Source organism: Rhinoderma darwinii, chromosome 2 (genome assembly GCF_050947455.1).
Source record: "Rhinoderma darwinii isolate aRhiDar2 chromosome 2, aRhiDar2.hap1, whole genome shotgun sequence".
Lineage (NCBI taxonomy): Eukaryota > Metazoa > Chordata > Amphibia > Anura > Rhinodermatidae > Rhinoderma > Rhinoderma darwinii.
In genome coordinates this window covers 232,270,952-232,285,151 of record NC_134688.1, presented here as the reverse complement: position 1 = coordinate 232,285,151, position 14,200 = coordinate 232,270,952, and the positions used below count along the sequence as shown (strand labels likewise).

The 14,200-nt window shown below is 41.3% G+C and overlaps 1 protein-coding gene across 1 annotated transcript in view; it reads right to left on the bottom strand.

Moving 5' to 3' along the window:
* The window catches only part of VPS53 (VPS53 subunit of GARP complex), a 180,233-nt gene that overhangs the window by 30,807 nt on the left and 135,226 nt on the right, over positions 1-14,200 (bottom strand). The window contains exon 19 of the mRNA XM_075852929.1: positions 5,206-5,275. Within this exon, the coding sequence (XP_075709044.1) occupies positions 5,206-5,275 (70 nt within the window). The remainder of the gene's footprint in view (positions 1-5,205; positions 5,276-14,200) is intronic.

Below are 14,200 nucleotides of genomic sequence, written 5' to 3'. Positions count from 1 at the left end.
TACTCTGGAATATAATATAGGTTGTAAATGACAACCAGTACAAGCCATGTTTTTGTAACGTTAATAAACTTTTTTATGAAGATTAAGTCTAGAAGTAACTTTTAAAACAGATCAACGGTGAACATAAGGCTGGGTTCACACGACCACATTAACGTCCGTAATGGACGGACGTATTTCGGCCGGAAGTCCCGGACCGAACTCAGTGCAGGGAGCCGGGCTCCTAGCATCATAGTTATGTATGATGCTAGGAGTCCCTGCCTCGCTGCAGGACAACTATCCCGTACTGTAATCATGTTTTCAGTACAGGACAGTAGTTCCACGGAGAGGCAGGGACTCCTAGCGTCGTACATAACTACGATGCTAGGAGCCCGGCTCCCTGCACTGAGTTCGGTCCGGGACTTCCGGCCGAAATACGTCCGTCCATTACGGACGTTAATGTGGTCGTGTGAACCCAGCCTTAGGCTCGGTTTACACTGGCCTAATTTCCATCTTTACAGGTTCTATGACAGATCCATTCTGGTTGGTCATTTTTTTTTAACAGTTTAAAAATGAAATGAAATGAAAATGGAAGAAAAGCAAGGGCAGACACTATACTTCTCCATGATCTTTGCCAAGGCATGGCTATTACTACACATAGTAAGAGAGCGACAATTATTTATTGTCCACTGTTTTACTATATGCTAATTATACAATGTGTTCACTGTTAGGGCCCCTTTACATGGGCAATTTATCAGGAAAGGAATGCTCGTTCCCGATTACTGCACTGTGAAAACAGGGCAACAATCAGCTGATAAACGATCAAACGCTCGTTCCTTCGGCTAATCGTGTCATTTATGCAATAAATATTATCATTGTCAGAAGCACATCTCATTGTGTAAACAGGTAGACGTGCTGCTAAGATGATACAAAAGCATGGGGACAAGCGATAGTAGTGAAAGGAGTACATGAGCGCCAATCAAGTCGCTGTCTCGTTGATCTGCGCTTGTTATTACCGCCAACATTGGCCAGTTTAAAGGGACCCTAACGCTGAAAGATTGGCTTCCCCTTATAATGGTGTTAAAATAATTAGTTTTTAAAGTTAAAAGTTGACGCCAAATTAAATTAAACAACCAAAGAAATGAGGTTACAGATTGAAATTTGAAATCATCAACTAACAAATTCTGAAAGTAGGGTCAACACAGCTACTACAAATAAAACAGACCTATTCTGTTTTGCTAGCATACCAGCAGTTCTTACTATAGGACTTAATACGGTCAGCAAATACTACTTCAGTGTCTCTGTAAACATACACAAGATCTAATTTCTATGAATGACGTCATCATTAAAGAGGATTTTCACCTTAAATGTAAAATATTTACCATACCATTTTTGCAAAGGTGAGAACAGGAAGTGTAGATATATTGGTTGGCACCTTTGAATTGGCTTCAGAAACTGATGACCTTCTATCACTTTGTCAGCAGCATGTTCAAACACCAACAAAGTCACAATTTACCAAAAAGTTCAAAACATTAGTGACAGCCAATGTGGCTGCACTTCCTAAACACACGTTTGCAAAACTGGCACCACAACAAAAATGCCAATCTCTCTGTAAATAAAAGAAACATAATTACCAAACTTTGGTTACTGCTGTAACTTTGTGTGCAACAAAATATGATAATTTTTACATTTTTAGGTGGAAATCCCATTGGGAAATGTAACTAATATTTGGTCTCATCATAAGGCCAGTATAAATACTGGGTAAATGCAGATGTAAAAAGGTAAAAAAAAGATCTACATGCTAATGCTAAAATTAATAGAAAATAAAAGAAAGGATAATATGTAAATTATACAAGGAATACACAATAAGAATTCTATCAGCCAATTAAAGAGACCCTCCAATGAAAAGATGAAAGTGCTCCGGAGTTCAATGGGGATCTTCACATGGGCAGCTCCTTTAACTTAGCTGCTTGTTCAGGTCCAAAGGAGTGGTTGCTATGATCTAGTCCTAAACTTGTACAGGAAATAACTCCTGTACAGGTTCCTGGCCAGCTCATAACCCCAGCTGCTCAGGACCTCAACATGCAGCCATGGTAAAGGAGCCGCCCGTATGAAGACCCCCCCATGAATATCCAGAACTGCGGGGAACAGGCAAGTATAACTTTGGGGTTAGGGTGTGCACCTTAAGAGAATGTCTATCACCAGAAATAGGGTACCTGTTTTATTTGAAAAATAATTTGCCCCTTAAGAATCAAATAAATCTTTCTAAAAAGCCCCTGCGTGTTATAGTCAGAAGTCAAGGGGCCAGGCTGTGCCTGACCCCCTTTCCGCTTCCTTAAGCCCTTCCCGACATGGGATAATGTTTGGAGCAGGCTCACACGCGGAGCCCACTTGATACACTGCAGTCAGCTGTGTTTTACAGCGGACATGCTGCTCTAACGGCAGTTACGGAAACAGCGTAGCTCGCATGCTAAGCTGCTTCTATAACTGCCATTCACTATTAAGGGAGTTACGGAAACAGCATAGCTCAGCGAGTTACGCTGTTTCCGTAACTCCCGACCATGTAATCAGGAAGTGGCCAGGAGTCAGCGTAAGCACAAAAAGCTAGAACGGGATTTAGGGGGCCCTGTTCAAGACATAGGTGCGGGTCCCAGAGGTGGGACCCGCATCTATCTGACATTTATGACATATCCCGTGGATATGTCATAACCTTATCTCATGGAAAAACCCCATGCCATGGTCGAGAGCGACCGTGGCATTTAAACCGTTAGGATGGGGCCAGCCCCGCAATGCGATCGGGAGGCGCCGATGTTTGTCATAGCTGCCGGGGGCATAATGAAGAACCCAGGTCTGCCTCTGCTAAGCCATGCCTCCGGCAGAGCTTAGCAGACGCCTGTAAAAATAACAATATACTGCAATACACTGGTTCAAGTCCCCTAGGGGAACTAATAATGTGTAAAAAATAAATAATAATAAAATATTAAAAGTTTAAAAAAAACACACACAAAAAAAAACAAAAAATACCCTTTTCCCATTTCTCCCTAAGCACAATGTAAAAAATAATAATAATTAAAAAAAAAACTAGTATCGCTGCGTCCGTAAAATTCTGAACTGGTACAATATAACATTATTTAACTCGCTCGGTGAACGGCATAAAAATAAAATGTAACACCAGAATCTTTGTTTTTTTTGGTCACTTTAACTTAAAAAATTAAATAAAAAGTGATCAAAAAATCATATGTACAAAAAAAAAATGCCAATAAAAACGACAGCTCGTCCCGCAAAAAAACAAGCCCTCTAACCCCTCAATCGATGATAAAATATAAAACTTATGGCACTCAATGTGGTGAAACAGAACAATTTTTTTTTTAACAAATAGTTTTTGCTTTGTAAAAGTAGTAAAATATGAAATATTTTTTTCCTATTTTCTGTTGTTTAAAACCTGGGTGTGTTTTATAGTCAAGTGCGTCTTATACGCTAGGTGCGTCTTATAGTCCGAAAAATACGATGTGTTGTAGAGTATTGCCTTTTTCTATGCTCTCCTTCTAAAAGGGTATTCCGAGAATCGTCAATTTTCACCTATCCACAGGATAGGTGATAATTGTCTGATTGTGGGAGCCCCACCACTGCTCCATTCAATGTCTAGGAGACTGACGGAAACAGCCGAGCTCTGTACTTGGCTGTTTCCGTCATTTCAATAGACTTTTGGAGCGGCAGCAGGCTTACTCGACTGCAGCTCCATTCAATGTCCTCCAGTTTTACTGATCAGTGGGGGGTCCTAGTAGTGGGGACCCAGCGATCAGACAATTATCACCTATCTGATTGATAGGTGAGAATTGACAATTCTGGTACAACCCGTTTAAGCCTCTAGCAGGGCTTAATAATCAAAATACATAAGGCTGATCTGAAGGCTTTCGGCTGCCATGGCAACCACTCGAATTCCTGCAATTTCAACGCAGGGGGGGGCGATCTGGGTGAGAGGGAGCCCCCTTGTTTCTTAAAGCTCAGATACCACATGTCGCTATAGACCGCATCATCTGAGGGGTTAAATGGCTGGGATGAGAGTCATCTCCAAAGTCGGGCGTTGCAGGCGGGTGTCAGCTGTATAAAACTGCCAGCACCCGCCACGTATAAAAAATATTGTGCAATGCTATTTTTCTCTATTTTCTATAAAGTTTTTCAATACATTAGATGTACCCCAAAATTATTCCATTAAAAAAATACAACACATCCCACAAAAAAAGCCCTCTTACAACTATGTCGACAGAAAAATAAAAACATTCTGAATCTCGGAGTACAATGATGCAAAATGATGGCCCAAACTAATTTATACGCCCAGCAGTTTTTTGCCAAACATCATCATTTGCTAGACCCCACAGTTGGACCCTGTAGATGCAGCGGAGAAGACAATTTTTTGAGGCCTTGTGGTACTATCCCGATGTGCAGGCCAGACGGGAACATTTCTTTAGGTCATGAACTTAGAAGTGATCGATAACAATTGGATCCTGCGTGTCAGAGACATGCAGGACCCGCTGTCACTGAAGCCGTCAGTCTCGCTGACCTCGCTGATACGGGTTTGAGTGCAAGATACAGCTGCTCTGAATACAGGACACACAGAAACTGTATCTCAAAATGCAAAAACATTTTTTAATAAAAAAAATCCTCTCATACACGGTTTTATTAAAAAAATTTGATCAAAGGTTTACAAAACCTTTAAGTAAAGTAGCACACTAGGGGCACATATGTGATATTTCTGAAAACTGAAGAATAAGGATAATAAGTTGTGTTCCACTGTTAACACTTGCTGTGTTATGGAAAAAAAAATATTAAAATAGAAATTATGCAAAAAAAATGTTTCAATGTTTATATTTCACCTCCACATTGCTTTAATCCCCGTGAAACACCTAAAGGGTAAACAAACTTCCTAAATGCTGTTTTATGCAATTTTTAACACCGTGTGATTTATTGGGCGTACGAATATAAGGTCTCCTCAAAGTCTGAAGTCACAGGGTCATTGGTCGTCATGGCTACCACTAGGATTGAGGTAGCAGCTAAAAGCTGCTACTGGAATCCTATTGAGGAAAGGATGTCAGGGCTGAATATAGCTAATCAGCCCTGACATCATATACAAACTTACTGTCTGACCGGTCAGTCGTTCAAAACATGCAAAAAGCAATAAAAACATGAAAGGGGTAGTAAATACCAGACATGGAATTAAACGCTACATACCTGTTCGGCTCCAACCATACTAATGGGTTTGCATTTAAATAGGTGGTTGATAAACTTTGGAATGAAGGAGCTGCAAAACAACAGAACTCAAAGTAAATGAGTAAATTCAGAAAAACATCTTATCTTATACACATTAGTGATATAATTGGTCATTAAGGGAATGGTCCCACTTAGCGGCGGCCACATGAGGCTAAAACCACGACTGCATGGGGTTGCCAATGACCGCACAATTGAGATCGTAATACTTAACACCGTGATGCTGTTGGCTACTGCAAGTGAGACGGGCTTCCGCCGCCGCCGCTAGGTGGGGCCATATCCTTATACAACGGTTTACTTTATTATTCCAAATGTTTATTAATAGTTAATTACACTCAGGTTTACCAGATCTAAGGCCTCAGGCACACAAACGCCATTTTTATCCGAAATTACAGATCCGTAATTGCGGATAAAATACAGACCCATTCATTTCTATTGGCCACGGACACCTTCCCATATATTTACAGGGGGTGTGTCCGGGGCGAAGAAATGATCAGCAAAAAATAGGACGTCCCATTTTTTGCATCTACGCACTGTGCTCTTATACTTATTACTGTGAGCACCTTCCGCAAATGCGGGTGACACTCCGCGGCCCATCAAGTATTTACCGATTGTAAATACTGCACGGTCGTGTACATGAGGCCTAAGGATGAAGCCACATGTTGCAATTTTTTTTTTTTTGTTACTGGAAACTGCTGTAAAACCCTGTTAGACCTGCTCACCAAATCATTGAACCTATTTAAAATAAAAACAGTGACACTTCTGTCACAAACTGTAAATATGTTGTCTGTGAACGTAAAGTACAAAGAAAATAGTGGATGTTTCACTATTATCTGTAATAACTACTGCATATTATACATCACAGTAGCCTCCAAAGGCCTGTATTTCAGATCGTGTATACAAGAGACATCACATAAGAAACAAAAAAGCAATCAACCCTACATGCCTACGGCAATAGCCATAAATAATGCCTCACATTATATTACCTTGAGAAAATCGCTTAGGCATTATAAACAAAAACTAGAGATCTATTTAGTACTAAACCTTCACAATCCTGCCCAAAAAAATTCTTGCAGTAAAAAGATCCCTTTGACCCAGAATTCCACATGATTCTGATTAACCCCTTCCCGACATTTGACGTACATGTACGTCATGGAAAGTACTGACTTCCCGCATCTTGCCGTACATGTACGTCAAACGTTTGGCACCGGCTCAGAAGCTGAGCCGGTCCCATCATCACCGGATCTCAGCTGTATCTTACAGCTGACATCCGACTGTAACGGCGGGGACCGAAATTAGCTTCGATCCCCGCCATTAACCCCTTAAGTGCAGCGCTCAAACGCGATCGCTGCACTTAAGGTGTTTGCAGCTCATCGGAACCCCAGTAATGAAATTGCCGGGGTTCCGGTGGCTGCAATGGCAACCGGAGGCCTAATACTGGCCTCCCGGTCTGCCTAGCACCGAAGCCGGTCAAGATCCGCCCGGCGTCGGAGCCTGATCGGCTTCCGTAGCTGCCGGCAAGATGGCGCCGGGTCAGGTGCTGATCCGGCGTCATCAGCGGTGGAAGTCAGCTGTACTGTACAGCTGACATCCACCTGTAACGGCAGGAACCGGAGCTAGCTCCGATCCCTGCCATTAACCCCTTCGATGCAGCAATCGAAAGCGATTGCTGCATCGTAGCGGTTACAAGCAGATCGCCAGCCCTGACAGGCAATCGGGACTGGCGACTGCTGTTATGGCAACAGGAGACACAATGGTCTCCTGCTCTGCCATTACGGAAGCCGATTTAGGCCCCGCCGGGAGGCGAAGCCTAAACGGCTTGCTGTCAGTGAATGACTGACAGATCTAATACATTGCACTACATAGGTAGTGCAATGTATTAGAAAAAAAAAAATCTGACCGTTGGACCTTCAAGTCCCCTAGTGGGACTTGAGAAAAAGTGTAAAAAAAGTATAAAAAAGTGTAAAAAAAAGTGCAAAAAATAAAAGTTTGAAAACAATAAAAGTTTCAAGTAATCAAATAACACACAATCCCCCTTTTACTCTTATCAAGTCCTTTATTATTGAAAAATAATAATAAACCATATGTATTTGGTATCGCCACGACCGTAACGACCTGAGGTATCAAAATATTATATTATTTATTGCACGCGGTGAACAGCGTAAAAAAAACCCGTAAAAAACGTTACCAGAGTTTCTGTTTTTTAGTCACTTTGCCCTACAAATATTACAATAAAAAGTGATCAAAAAGTCGCACGTATCCAAAAATGGTACCTATAAAAACTATAGCTCGTCCCGCAAAAAACAAGCCCTCATACAACTCCGTCGACAAAAAAATTAAAACGTTATGGTTCTCACAACTTGGCGACAGAAAAAATACATTCTTTTTACAAAAGTAATTTTATTGTGCAAAAAGTTGTAAAACATAAAAAAGTTCTATAAATGAGGTATCGCCGGAATCGTACTGACCCGCAGAATAAAGGTAACATGTAGTTTATAATGCGTGGTGAACTCTGTATAAAAAAAAACCAAAAAAAGCTGTGCCAGAATTGCGTTTTTTGGTTTACCTGGCATCCCAAAAAATAGGATAAAAGGTGATCAAAAAGTCACATGTACCCCAAAATGGTACCAATAATAACTACAGCTCGTCCCGCAACAAACCAGCCCTCATACCGCTACGTCTATGAAAAATAAAATTAGTTATGGCTCCAATAAGTCAGGAAATAAAAAAATATGCAGTTGTGCCCGAGGAGAACATTTCTTCTGTTTCAAGAGGCGATTTATCAAGGACCTAAAATTAGGGAACCAGGAAGGGAGGGCCCAATCATATCCGATGGAAGCGACGGTGCCCGTATTATACCAGGATAATACTTTCCCAGCAAAATTCCCCAAACTACAAAGGCGCGGAGTGTGGACCAAAAGGGGGATAAGAAATGACACCATTTATCAGTGCGACACCGGCCTGTGCAGAAAGGATTGCTTCACAGCGTAACACACATCTATGGATTATTTTTATTTTTTTATACCACCTGACTATGCCCCTTATATACTCCGCCCCGCTTACATGTACCCCCACATTATAAAACACCAGCAATACTCAAACAAATATAGTACCAAGCAAAATCCGCTCTCCAAAAGCCAAATGGTGCTCCCTCGGCCCTGAACCCTACAGCGTGCCCAAACAGCAGTTTCCTTCAACATATATGGCACCGTCATACCCGTGAGAACCCTTTTAACAATTTTTGTGGTGTGTGTCTCCAGCGTCATAAGCTGGGCATGACATATTTGCCACTGAATGGCATATCTAGGGAAAAATATAAATTTTTAATTTGCACCATCCGCAGCGCATTCATTTATGGAAAAGACCTGTGGGGTGAAAATGCTCACTACACCCCTTAATAAATGCCTTGAGGGGTGCAGTTCCATAATGGGGTCACTTATCAGGGGTTTCTTTTTATTATTTCACATCTGAGCCTCTGCAGTTGTGAACCAATACTTTGTAAATCGCCAAATTAGGCCTCCACTCCGCATGGTACTCTTCACTTCTGAGCCCTGTCATATGTCCAGACAAAAGATTAGGGCCACATGTAGGGTGTTTCTAAAACCGGGAAACACCACATAATAATTAGAGAGCTGTCTTGTTATGGTGGCACAAGCCGGGCACCACATATTGGCATATCTATGGAAAAAAATCCCATTTTCACTCTGCAACATTGAGCGCACACTAATTTCTACAAAACACCTGCAGGGTTAAAATGCTTACTACACCCCTTGGTAAATGCATTGAGGGGTGTAGTTTACAAAATGGGGTCACTTCTGGGGGGTTTCCACTGTTTTGGGCCCACAGGTGCCCAGAAACCAATCCAGCAACATCTGCACTCCAAATGGCGGTCCTTCCCTTCTGAGCCCTGCCGTTTGCCCAAACAGCAGTTTATGACCACATATGGGGTATTGCCGTACTCGGGAGAAATAGCTTTACAAATGTTGGGTTCTTTTTTTCCTTTATTTGTTGAGAAAATGAAAAAATTTGCGCTAAAGCTACGTCTTATTGAAGAAAAAGGACTGTTTTTATTTTCACTGCCTAATTCTAATAAATTCTATGAAACATCTGTGGGGTCAAAATGCTCACTACACCCCTAGATGCATTCTTCAAGAGGTGTAGTTTCCTAAATGGAGTCCCTTTTTGGGCGTTTTCATTGTTTTGTCCCCTCAGGGGCTTTGCAAATGTGACCTGGCCTCCGCAAATCATTCCTGCTAAATGTGATCTCAAAAAGTCAAATAGTGCTCTTTCCCTTCTAAGCCCTGCCGTGTGTCCAAACAGCCGTTTATTACCACATGTGGGGTATTGTTTTACTCGGGAGAAATTGCTTTACAAATTTTGTGGTGCTTTTTCTCCTTTAGTCCTTCTGGAAATGAGAAAAAATTAGCTAAACCTACATTTTCTTTGAAAAAATGTAGATTATTATTTTCAGGGCCTACTTCCAATAATTTCTGCAAAAAAACTGTGGTGTCAAATCGCTCACTATACCCCTAGATAATTTCCTCAATGGGTGTTGTTTCCAAAATGGGGTCACTTGTGGGGGGTTTCCACTGTTTTGTCCCCTCAGGGGCTTTGTAAATGTAACATGGCCTCCGCAAACCATTCCTGCTACATTTGAGTTCCAAAAGCCAAATGGCGCTCTTTCCCTTCTCAGCCTCGCCGTGTGTCCAAACAGCCGTTTATTACCACATGTGGGGTACTGTTTTACTCGGGAGAAATTTCTTTACAAATTTTATGGTGATTTTTCTCCTTTAGTCCTTGTGGAAATGAAAAAAAATTAGCTAAACCTACATTTTATTTGAAAAAATGTAGATTTTCATTTTCACAGCCTACTTGCAAAAATTTCTGCAAAAAACCTGTGGGGTCAAAATGCTCACTATACCCCTAGATAATTTCCTCAAGGGGTATAGTTTCCAAAATGGGGTCACTTGTTTGGGGTTTTCACTGTTTTGTCCCCTCAGGGGCTTTGTAAATGTGACATGGCCTCCGCAAACCATTCCTGCTAAATGTGAACTCCAAAAGCCAAATGGCGCTCTTTCCCTTCTCAGCCCTGCCGTGTGTCCAAACAACCGTTTATTACCACATGTGAGGTATTGTTTTACTCGGGAGAAATAGCTTTACAAATTTTGCGGTGCTTTTTCTCCTTTAGTCCTTGTGGAAATGAGAAAAAAAATCGCTAAACCTACATTTTCTTTGAAGAAATGTTGATTTTAATTTTCACGGCCTACTTCCAATAATTTCTGTAAAAAACCTGTGCGGTGAAAATGCTCACTATACCCCTAGATAATTTCCTTGAGGTGTCTAGTTTCCCAGATGGGGTCACTTTTGGGGGATTTTGACTGTTTTGGCACCGCAAGAGCCCTTCAAACCTGACATGGTGCCTAAAATATATTCTAACAAAAATAAGGCCCCAAAATCCACTAGGTGCTCCTTTGCTTCTGAGGCCGGTGTTTCAGTCCAGTAGCACGCTACGGCCACATGTGGGATATTTCCTAAAACTGCAAAAACTGGGCAACAAATATTGAGTTGCATTTCTCTGGTAAAACCTTCTGTGTTATAAAAAAAATTGTATTAAAAATGTATTTCTGCAGAAAAATATGAAATTTGTAAATTTCACCTCTACTTTGCTTTAATTCCTGTGAAATGTTTAAAGGGTTAAGACATTTTCTAAATGCTGTTTTGAATACTTTGAGGGGTGAAGTTTTTAAAATGGGGTGACTTTTTTGGGGTTTCTAATATATAAGGCCCTCAAAACCACTTCACAACTGAACTGGCCCCTGTAAAAATAGCCTTTTGAAATTTTCTTGAAAATGTGAGAAATTGCTGCTAAAGTTCTAAGCCTTGTGAGGTCATAGAAAAATAAAAGGATGTTCAAAAAACGATGCCAATCTAAAGTAGACATATGGGGGATGTTAATTAGCAACAATTTTGTGTATTATAACTGCCTGTCTTACAAGCAGATACATTTAAATTGAGAAAAATGCTAATTTTTGCAATTTTTCGCTACATTTTGGTGTTTTTCACAATTAAATACTGAACATATCGAGCAAATTTTGCCAGTAACATAAAGTCCAATGTGTCACGAGAAAACAATCTCAGAATCGCTTGGATAGGTGAAAGCATTCCGGAGTTATTACCACATAAAGTGACACATGTCAGATTTGAAAAATGAGGCTCTGTCAGGAAGGTCAAAAGTGGCTAAAGAGGGAAGGGGTTAAAGATTAACCGTAACTTTTCCATGACTTTGGTTACAAAAAGAAATAAATGCTAGAGAAGTATGCACTAGCAATCGTAAAGGGTGCCTATCATCAGAAACATTATTTAATTCAAGTTTTTATCATAAACTCTTTTTGCGTATTTTATTTATTTTTTTAACTATCCGTAGAACCAAAAAACTAAAATATTGTCGTTTTTACACTTACTACTAAAGCAGTCACTATAGGCTGACACGTTCTATTTTCTGCAACTCATTTAATTTTGTGGCATTTCGATGAAAGAAGGGAAGGAGGTCCTGTTGACAATTCTTATGCACAGTGGTGCCTCTGGTCAACCATTGTGCAGGTAGCTGCAACACAACTCCAGACCTCCCAACCATCTAAGATCCAGCCTGGATCGGTCCTGGATTTTGGGAGCTGTCCTGGGATGCCTGCCATACCGCATTTCCTGCTGTCCAACTGTATCTGCGTCCTCAGTCCTTCAGCTCCCTGCTCCACCATTTACTCTCTGACCCCTTCCATCAGTGGTTCGGCGTTGGTCTGGGCAATGATGTCATTGCGTCTGCCTGCATCCAGCACAGGACAGAACAGGCTTTGCTCAATTCGGATCAGCCACGTGCTCCAGGGGAACTTGATTAGGGGAGTATTACATTTTATTATTTTAACTGACAATATTTGTCTGGCACTATTTTTCTGGGGAGGCACCAAAAAGGCATACTTATTGTGTGGGGGCACTAGGTGGGCATGCTGTGTGGTGGGCACTAAGGGGGCATCATTATGGTGTTAGAGGCACTATTAGCATGTGCCACAGAAAGAGGGCACAAAGGGGCACTATTACTGAGTGGGGGCACTAAGAGGGCAATCTTATTGCTTGGGGGCCCCAATGGAGCAACCTTACTGTGTAGGGGGGTACTATGGCGGCATCATCAGTGTGTGTGAGGCACTACTACCGTGTGCCACAATACAAGGGCACTAAGAAAATGTGTGGGGCACAAAGGGACACTAGCACTGTGTCGGGGCACCATTACTGTGTGCTGCTCAAAGGAATACATCGCAAATGGATGCCAACCGGCAAAAAAAACACTACTTCCCAACTACCCTGAATAGGTTAGTTAAATAATAAATCTTTATTAGGCTATGAAAAGCAAGTAGACGAACCACATAAATGAGTTAAAATGAGCCATGCACGCTGCTAGAATAGGATCTGTATAAGACAATGCTAGATATAGAGAATTATGGTGGTAGGCACCTAAGAATAAAAGTGAAATGAAAGCCAGCGGCTGCAGAACGCTGTAGCTACACTAACTGCTAAGTAGGTTGATCTAGCAAGAGCATGGAATTAAAATTCAAAAGAGCCCCCCCCACCTGTTTTGCGACTATGTAGCGTCCTCAGTTGTATGGGGGCTAATGACGGTGCGCCGTGGATTTCCTGTTAAATAGGCTAAATGTGCTAAACAGGTGGGGATTCCATAAGAGGCAGCCAATAAGAGCGGTGCATTCAGTCGAGCCCCCTGCTATGTGACAGACACAGTAGCGGACCAATAGAAGTTTCCATTGAAGTAACCAGTGGCAAGAAGTCCTTAGCGCATGTGCAATGATGAGCGTATAAACGGCATCTAAGTATAGAACTGCCGAGATAGTTCATGATTAAACAAACTGTTATAGCGCATGTGTTGGGACTTAGTGCAGAAAATGTGAAACTGGCCTATTATCAACTGTGCTAGAAAAGAAGATAACGGCTCCAGATGGGAAGCACTAAGATGAATCGAACACGGGTATACAATATACATACATACATATACATCAGTCCATACATTTTTGGGGAGACCATTAGACCATTCGTAATGGGATCACTGCCAAGGGATGAATATTGGAAAAAGGGGGAATAGAAGGAATACAGGAGTTGGCCGTCATAATTATGTAGTTCGACTACAATTGAAGGAAAAAATAATAGAGGAGTATAAAACATCAATCACTTACTGTGGAGTAGTGATGCGCAAAATGACCATCACCATCAGAAGTGGGCAGAGGTAGGTGAAGAAAAGGAGTTATCAGCATAATTATGGTTATAACCACCCAGGTACCTAAACAAGTCATTTGGTGAGTATATACATGAATGAAAATATTAGAAAAGTATATAAATAATATTACAAGGTATTAAAGGATGTGAAGGAGTGTTACAGAACAGTTGCAAAAGTGAAGCCTTTGTTGAGCCCAACAGGGATGAGAGTGCCCAGGCGGTGAATCCACCGTGCCTCTACTTGTAGAAGTTTACGGTCTAGATTACCGGCTCTACGGCCCAACTTAATCTGGGTGACACCCCAGAATTGTAATGACCGAATGTTACCATCATGTATAGATCGAATATGTCTGGATAGAGGTGTATCTTCCTTATTGTTTATAGTACTGAGATGCTTCGAGATTCTTCTCCTTAGTCCCTGAACAGTTTTGCCCACATACAATTTTGGACATGGGCACTTTGCTATGTAAATAACTCCACTGCTTTGGCAATTAATAAATTGTCTGATCTTGTAGATTCTCCCATCTGAGGGATTACAGAAATTCTTGACAGTAGGCGTAAAGGGACAAAAGGAACATCTTCCAAAGGAATGAGAGCGTATAACCGGCGATTTAAGCCAACATTGGGATGCAGTAGATGGTTTAGAATAATGACTATGCAGCAGTTAATCATGCAGGTTTTTTCC